We start from the raw sequence: 8,254 nt of genomic DNA on the forward strand, positions 1-8,254 counted from the left end.
CCCCCCCCCCCTTTTTTTTAATTAATTATTTTAGAGGCTTCTTATTTTTTTCCTTTTAAAAAACAAACAAAAAAAACCCTAAGCAAAACAAACAAACAAAAAAATCATCTTTTACAAAATTTTGTGTCCAGGTCTTGTTATTGCTCCCAGATGCTGTTGGAAACCTCGGGTGAAATTCTGCCTAAAAGCAGTTTGTGTTGATTTGGTGGGACAAGGATGAGTCTTGACGTTCCCCTTTTTGTTTTATTTTTATTTTTTTTTTCTTTTACTCATTCTTTGGGTTTTTTACCTGTTACCAAACCCAACCTCTTTTGGAGTTGAGGTGTTCTGCTCTTTCCTGAGTCTGTTCTCTGCTTTCCTGCTCCTGGGAGGACACGTTGTTACTGCTCAGGTGGGAACCTTGAGGTTGGTGTGTTTGGAATTCCACGAGATCCTAAAGCTTAGGAAACATCCACTTTCACAGCCTATCACCAGGAAAATCGTGGTTACTTTACAAACTTTAATTTTGTTAAAAGTAGGCTCGAGTCATACGAATTCCTGGGCAGGACAAATGGGTACAAGTCATTAATTCAGTGGAACTAAAGTAAATGAGTATCTGACTCACAGACTGTAAATAGACATTTTTGAGTAGTACCATTTTTTTTTTCTGATGGCTTTTTTTAGGTAAATATGAGCTTTTTTTTTTTTTAAGTAAAAAATGATCTTCTGTCACTACTGGGGATTTGATCCCTTCTTTCTTATCTGACTCATCCAGTCCTGTGTGATGAATTAGGGGGTCTGTGGACCTTAAAGAATTTATCAGCTGCTTTCACACAAAGTGTTGGGCCTTCCATGCACGTTGTACATAGAATTTGTTGCTTTGAGTGAGGTTTTGCTATAGCAGCAGACACTGATAATAATGAGGACTGGAAAAGATCAGGTAACATTTCTTTAAAAATATATATTTTTTTTTTTAGTACTAAAACAAGTTTTTAAAAAACTGTTCTGACACCAAAAAGGGACAAACTGTATTTCTATTTCCTGGATTCCCCCCACTACTCATTTACCTCTAACTAAACCACTTTCATAATCTCTGTTTTTCAATGGAAATGTTAAAATTAAATGAAACTTTTTTTTTCTCCAAAAAAAAATCTCTTGTGATTAAAAAACCGACATTTTATGTTGGGAAAGCAAGAACTGTAGCTGGGTAGTATTAATCCAACTCTCCTGCTTGCTATGGCCCTTCTTTCTGCCATTAATTAAATTTCCTTACCTGCTTGGAGGGTTCATTTCAAGCCTTGTTCTCTGTTGCTTTCCAGTTGTATTTAGGAAGGTGAAATGAATTATTGGAATGAAATTGCTCCCAAGCTGAGCTGTCACAGGTTTGGGGCACGTGGGTGGGTGGGTTTTTTTGGGGGATTCCTGGAAGTTCTGATTGTCTAACAGGGAGAACTGTTTTCAACAGCCAGAGTGACAGGAATTAAACGTGGCAGATTTTTCACTGGTGTGCTTTAATTATGGGATTTTTGAGGGAAAATAATTCTCCTCCACACAAGAGATCATCCCATTCCACCCCTGCCATGGGCAGGGACACCTTCCACCAGCCCAGGGTGCTCCAAGCCCCGTCCAGTCTGGCCTTGGACACTCCCAGGGATGGGGCATCTTTGTTTTTGGGGAGAGGATTCAGTATGATACTATATTTATACCATATTTTAAAGTCTTTTGCCTGATGAATTTTCACCTCAGCAGATGAGTTAAACTGGGGTGACACTGGGGGGTCTGTGCTGAGGTGGTGGAGGGTTGGAGAAGCAGGAATGAAATCAGCAAATCAGCAGAAATCTGATTTAATAACTAAATCATGCCAGTGTTTTCTTGGTGTTGTTGGAAAGAACCTTTTCCAGAGCTTCTGTCCTGCTGAGAAGCAATTCCCATGGGAATGTTCACTGAGTGGGCTGCAACTCCATGAATAAAGTCAAAGGGATTTGGATTTTAACTCAACTGCCCTGGCCAGGGATGGAAAAGAGGAGTGGCTGCCTGAGGCTCTGTGATTATAAAGACCCCTAAAGGAGCTGCCAGCTTTTTAAGCAATAATTTTCCAATCCTTATTCAAAGCCAGGTCCATCTGAAAAAGATGTTCAAGTGGCACGAAGGGGCCTTGCTCCAGCCTCTCCCTCCTAAAATATAGACCTTCTTAAAATAAATACACGATGGGAACAACTGGATCACAGGATGGCACATGGCTGAGACAATTCCACTCTTTTAACTTTTTTTTTCTTTTTTTTTAAAAATTAATTTTGCCTGTAAATATCAATATTTAAAGATCAGCAGATAGGAAGAAAAAATTTAAACCACTGACCTGTACCTTTGGGACTGCTCTGCCTTGATGGTTTTACTTCCTGCATGACCTTGGACAAATGACTTAATCCCTGTTAGGCAGTGGTGGTGATAATCCTTTCCTTCTCCCAGTCCTCAGTCTGTGCTAAGTAGCAGAGTTTAGGAATTCTCAACATTCCAGCTGATTTTCCTGCCAGCCCTCATGGAAGGCATTTATTAAACAGCAAAACTCTACTTTCCAGCTCGTTTCTATTGTGAAAATCTGGAGTTATTTCATAGATCATAAGCAATTATTTAAAAGCTCAGGAGTTACTGTTCTGATTGCCTTGATAACCTTTTCCTGCAAATTTTACCCAGTAATTCCTGCATTAATCCTGTACCTGGTTCCTGACCTCAGAGTCAGTTTATTTAAACACTTGGTAAAAGCTCCCAGAGGTTTGTGAGGCTCTTGATCAAAAGAGACCAAAAATAAAAGTTAAGGCAGTTATTTACAATATATATTATATATATTGCATATATATATTATATATAATATATATTTATGTGTTCTTATAGCATAGAGAAGACACACTGGGATAAAATCTGGCTCTTAACTGACAAGGACTATTCCATTAGGTTTTCACAAATTCCTGTAAGTAATTTTCTCCCCCCAAAAAAGCAGCACTGCACTGATTTTGGAATATTATTCCTGAAAGCTGGGAGGGAAATTGCCAATGTATTAAATGCTGAATAACGGTGTGTGCACATTAGTATTGCTGTGAGATCAAAGCCAAGCCGTGCCAGGTGTTGTGCAAACACACCAGGAGAGTTGATTTCCCCCACAAAGTTTATAAACACAATGACAAATTTCCCGGATTTATTGATAAACTGGGCCTGGGTGGGAAAACAAACACCAGCAGCTTGTTTGCTTCACAAAAAAAAAACAAAGCTCCAGTTGGAAGAGAAATATCTTCATCCCCCCGTCATCTAGGAGCACTTCCAGTCTCACAGGAGCATCAAAATAAACTGAGCAGGAAATTCCAGCTTTCCAAGAGTGAGAGTCCCCTCCCACAGCCACAGCCAAGCAATGCAGGAGCAGTTGCTCACAAGATGTGCTGTCAGATCTCAGGTAACCTTTTTGAGCAACCTGAGCTGCCACCAAGGCTGCTCTTGTGCCTGAGCAGTCCCCAAGCTCTCCGTCCCCACTCTCCTCCAAGGAAAAGGGGCTCCTCCACCACTGGGACTCGAGCATCAGTGACAGGAACCCCAGGAGAGAGTGAAGAGCCGACTCTCAGCTGAGTCCCTGCCTAAAAACACCTCTGGGGGTCCCATCCCTATCACCTGTGAGTATAAGGGGTGCAAATCCGCTCATCTTTTGTTTTTATGTGTGATCTGGTCACTCACAAGCCAGACCCCACAGCTCCAAAATCAAACTGGAGTTTGGAAGTTATGGTCTGTCTGTAGAGTTCCTGCTCTTCTCATCCAGAGATAGCTGGCATCCTCAGAATATCAAAAGGACAAATATTCCCAGCTTTCCTCTGTGCTGACAGACACTGGAGTGCACACAGGAATTACACTCCTAGTAATGGCTGAAGTCAAGGGTGGCTTTTTTTGTAACAACCCCAGAGCTCTCAGCCACGTGCAGACCAGGCAGGAGGTGGGGTACCTGGGACATCCATGATGTTTAGCAGTGCCCAAGTTCAGGCAAGACTGGGGAGGGCTGGAAAAATAACAATTTAATTTCTTTTATTGTTCATTGATTTATTTCTGCCTCTGCTTTCCACCTGTGAGTGCAAGCTGGGAGGACAGGGCTCTGTTCCTGCTCCTTCCCAGGTTTCCCTGTGGCCTGAAGGGAGACTTGGAGCATTTCTAAGTGTCCAAATGGCCCTGTGAAGTGCCTTAATCGTTCCTGGTGCCCCCAGCCTTGGGCCTTACCGTGCTGGTAGAATTAGCAGAGATCCTGATGCTCCAATAAAACAGCTCAGCTTAAATTCAGGCTCAGCTTTACAGAGCCAGCAAGGACTGGTGCCTGAGCTGCCCCTTTCTCTGTGCTGGGGGTCCCTGCCTGCACAGCCCATGGGTTTGCTTCAGAGCAGGGGCCAAAATGCCAGGAAAGGACACAAAAATCAGGAAGTTTTAGCTCAAATATAAGAGCAACTTATAACCTATGATCCAAGCAGGAGAATATTTTAGTGTGTAACACAGAGAAACATCCTCTGGAGTGCAGCACATACAATGATCTCAGTGACCACAGGTGGGGGTTCTGAGGGGTTGGTTTCACTCCCAGCATGGAGCCCTGGATGTAGGGAAGGTTTGGCTTGTTTGGGACACACAACCTCAATTTTTATAGTAACTTGAGTAAACAGAAATGACAGTGTGTGAGTTGGCTGTGAGGGCTTGGAGGAAGCGCAGCCCTCCCCTGGTTACTCACTCCTGCCTCTGCTGGGCTCAGCTCCTCACTCACTCGTCCTGTTCTGCGTGTTCTGTGTCACATCTCTCTGTTAATCGTCCATCCAGCACCACTCCCCAGCTCGGCCCCGAGCTGTCCCAAACTCACCCACTCCCGTCTCAGCCTCCCCTCCTCGCAATCAGAACAACACGAAGGTGGTCCCTGTCTGCCTCTGTTCTCAAAACGGGTACAAAAGTTGAAAGAGGACTCCGGGACACTTAAGAGGTGGAAAAAAAAAAAAAAAAGAGACATCAGCCTGATCCGGCTTTATTCTCAGCTTTATCCTCCTCCATCACAGAGGAAAACATCCAGCCCAAGCGAGGGCCGGGGGCTCTCCGGGAGCGCCGCAGCCGGCAGGGCTGGGACTGGCCGGAGGTACCAAACGCTTGTCCCTGTTTCCCCCGCCCCGTTCCCCCTTCCCTCCCCGCCCTGCCCCGGCAGCTCGGCTCTCTCCCAGCCCCGGGGCTCGCAGCCTGTTCGCCTCCGGGGTGGGTAAAAGCGGGGCCGAGCGAGCGGGGATGCAGGGGGAGCATCCTCCGGGGATCCCGCGGGGGCCCGGCCGGGGCGGGCGGGGCAGGGCAGGGCAGGGCAGGGCAGGGCAGGGCAGGGCAGGGCAGGGCAGATAAAAGGCTCCGCGTGTGGCGGCACCGCCTCCCAGCCCGGACAGCCCCGGAGCTGCAGGTCCCGGGCGAGCAGAGCCAGAGAGGGGCCGGTCCCGGCGGGGCGGCGGCAGCGCCCGGACCTGGGTAAGGACCGGGGGGGTCCCGGGCTGTCGGGGAACCCCTGCCCTGTGCCGTGCTGGGGTTGGGGGTCCGGTCCCCACGGGTGTCCTGGTGCCCGAGGGAGAGGGGCTGTCGGGGCGGGCAGAGGCGCTTTGGCACCAGGAGGGCTCAGACTGTGGTTTTGGACATTTGCTGCTGAAGGGGAGCTCGGGAGAGCGCCGTGCTCAGGGGAGGGGGACAAAGCTCTGGGTTGGACTGTTTTGCTCGCGTTTTGGTGTTTGGTTGGTTGGTTGTATTCCCCTCTCCGGGGTTTCCATGAATGTTTGGGATGGACACCGAGGTGGGTGGTGGGGATGAAGCCAGGGGTGTTGCTGCCCTCCTGACGCTCTCCCCCTGTGTCCAGCAGGATGGTTCCCATCGCTCTGGAGGTGACCTGCAGCTTCCTCACCTGGCTGGGTCTGTACCTCTGCCTCTGCCGCCGGAACAAGCACCGCTCCTACGAGTGGAGCTGCCGCCTGGTCACCCTCCTGCACGGGCTCATTGTCACCTTCCTCTCGGGTTACACCGCCCTCCTGGCCGGCCCCTGGCCTCTGACCCACGCAGGTGTGTTTGGAATCTCACCCATGTCCTTGTCATGCCCTGTGCTCACCTGTGGTTCTGTCACAGGGGGAGGAAGGGGCTTTTGCCCTCCCTCTTTTGCTTTCACTCTCCTCTTATGGGTGGTTTTGGGGTGTTTGGAGCAGGATTTTGTTGAATTCCCCTGCCCTTATCACTTCTTACTATTAATCTTTTTTTTTTTTTTTTTTTTTTTTCTGTTTTTTAGTTTGATTTATTTGGTTTACATTAAAAGTGTTCAGCTTGGCAGCTTGAGTTTATTGCAGCATCAGATGTAGCAATGTTGAGAGCAGACTAAGTGCTTTCAAATCTTTAAGGGCGTAATAACTCCTGACATTTGTCTCTGCAGTGTTTTGTTTGATGTTTTCTATCATTAAATCTCAAATAGTTCTGCTGCTGGAAGTCTGGCTTTCCATCCCTGCTTTTTAAAAGGGTTGTGAGAGAAAAAGAAAAAAGCAGCAGTGTGGCAGGACGGGGTGTGAAGGGAAAGCAGGACCAGACATCCCAGCTTCCAGCCTGGCACATGGCCCCTAGGATAAGGCTGGAAACTAAGGAAGAAAGAGGCACCTCACAACCTGTACTGCTCCATATTGTAGAAGAACACCTTAAACAGGCTTATCTCAGGTACATCTGCGCTGGTGAGGCCACACCTTGAGTGCTGTGTCCAGTTCTGGGCCCCTCAGTTCAGGAAGGATATTGAGGTCCTGGAGCAGGTCCAGAGGAGAGCAACGAGGCTGGGGAAGGGACTGGAGCACAAGTCCTATGAGGAGAGGCTGAGGGAGCTGGGGCTGTTCAGCCTGGAGAAGAGGAGGCTCAGGGGAGACCTCCTCACTCTCTACAACTCCCTGACAGGTGAGGGTTGGTCTCTTTTCCCAGGCAACTCTCAGCAAGACAAGAGGGCTCAGGGTCTTCAGCTGTGCCAGGGGAGGTTTAGGTTGGATATTAGAAAGAATTTCTTTGCAGAGAGGGTGCTCAGCCATTGGAATGGGCTGCCCAGGGAAGGGGTGGATTCTCTGTCCCTGGAGGTTTTTAAGAAGAGACTGGATGTGGCATCAGTGCCATGGGCTGGGAACCACAGTGGGGTTGGATTAAGGGTTGGACTTGATGATCTTGGAGGTCCCTTCCAACCCAGCTGATTCTATGATTCTATGATTCTATGATCTTTCATTTCAGGTTCACCAAACACACCTCTCCAGACCCACGTGCTGTCCCTGACCTTGGGCTACTTCATCTTCGACCTGGGCTGGTGCCTGTATTTCCAGACAGAGGGGGGGCTGATGCTGTTCCACCACACCCTGAGCATCTGTGGCATGGTGCTGGTGCTGGGCCTGGGCAAATCTGCCACGGAGGTCAACGCCGTCGTGTTTGTCAGCGAGATCACCAACCCCCTGCTCCAGACCCGCTGGTTCCTGCGGGAGACGGGCCGGTACCACACCTTCCTGGGGGAGCTGGTAGATTCCCTCTTCGTGCTGCTCTTCCTGGTGCTGAGGATCCTGGGGGGAGCCTGGATCATGTGTGCCATGGTGATGTCCCCCCGCCCCAGCTGGCTCCTCAAGGCTGGGGGCCTGGCCATGTACGTGGTGTCCCTGGGGTTCATGGTTGAAATCTGCCGCTTCGTCAGGAGGAAAATGGGGAAAAAACACCTTCCCAGGACGTGCCTGAGGAGTGGGAATGAACCTGTGAGAGCGAATGGACACGTGGCTGCTCACTGATGGGCTGTGGAGGACAATCCCCTGGGCTTGGGGCCTGGCTGCTGGAGCTTATTCCTGTGGAAAGAGCTCCTAAAATGACTCTCTGGCGCTGGAAGGAGACGGGTCAGCGCGAGGAACGTGGAAAAGCTGGGAAAAGAGTGGAAATCCAAGGAACCTGACACTGATTCCCTGACTTGTGCAGCAATGGTACAGTCTAAAGGAGGGTGGCAATGCCAGACCTGCTCAGTCTGCAGCCAATAATGGCACAGTCTGTACGTTCTGTCATCGTTTCTGAGGTAGAATTATTTTGCAGCGCAGAGAAAATCAAACATGGAAAATCCAACCTTCCTGCCAGTGGGGCTGGGTAGGGGTGTGACCTGGCAAAGATCTGCTGAGCCACACTCTCCTTAATCCTGGATTTGGACAATGTGCTTTCCTAAGTACTCGAATGAAAGCCTCAGAACCAGACTGAAGTGCTTTCAGGG

At 48.7% G+C, this 8,254-nt stretch overlaps 1 protein-coding gene across 1 annotated transcript; it reads left to right on the forward strand.

Annotated features, from left to right (window-relative positions):
* Positions 1-5,870: 5,870 nt before the first annotated feature.
* Positions 5,871-7,790, forward strand: LOC113975383 (transmembrane protein 136-like). Its single transcript, XM_027699331.1, has 2 exons — positions 5,871-6,066; positions 7,252-7,790. Exons 1-2 carry the CDS (start codon positions 5,871-5,873, stop codon positions 7,788-7,790), a joined length of 735 nt encoding a protein of 244 aa, XP_027555132.1.
* Positions 7,791-8,254: the final 464 nt, after the last annotated feature.

This window comes from Neopelma chrysocephalum, unplaced genomic scaffold (genome assembly GCF_003984885.1).
Source record: "Neopelma chrysocephalum unplaced genomic scaffold, ASM398488v2 Primary Assembly neopelma1_138, whole genome shotgun sequence".
In the NCBI taxonomy this organism is placed as follows: domain Eukaryota; kingdom Metazoa; phylum Chordata; class Aves; order Passeriformes; family Pipridae; genus Neopelma; species Neopelma chrysocephalum.

Coding starts and splice junctions, on each gene's coding strand:
- LOC113975383 (XM_027699331.1), top strand. CDS start 5,871: ATGGTTCCCATCGCTCTGGAGGTGACCTGCAGCTTCCTCACCTGGCTG. Junction 6,067..7,251: donor CTGGCCTCTGACCCACGCAG/GTGTGTTTGGAA, acceptor CTTTCATTTCAG/GTTCACCAAACACACCTCTC.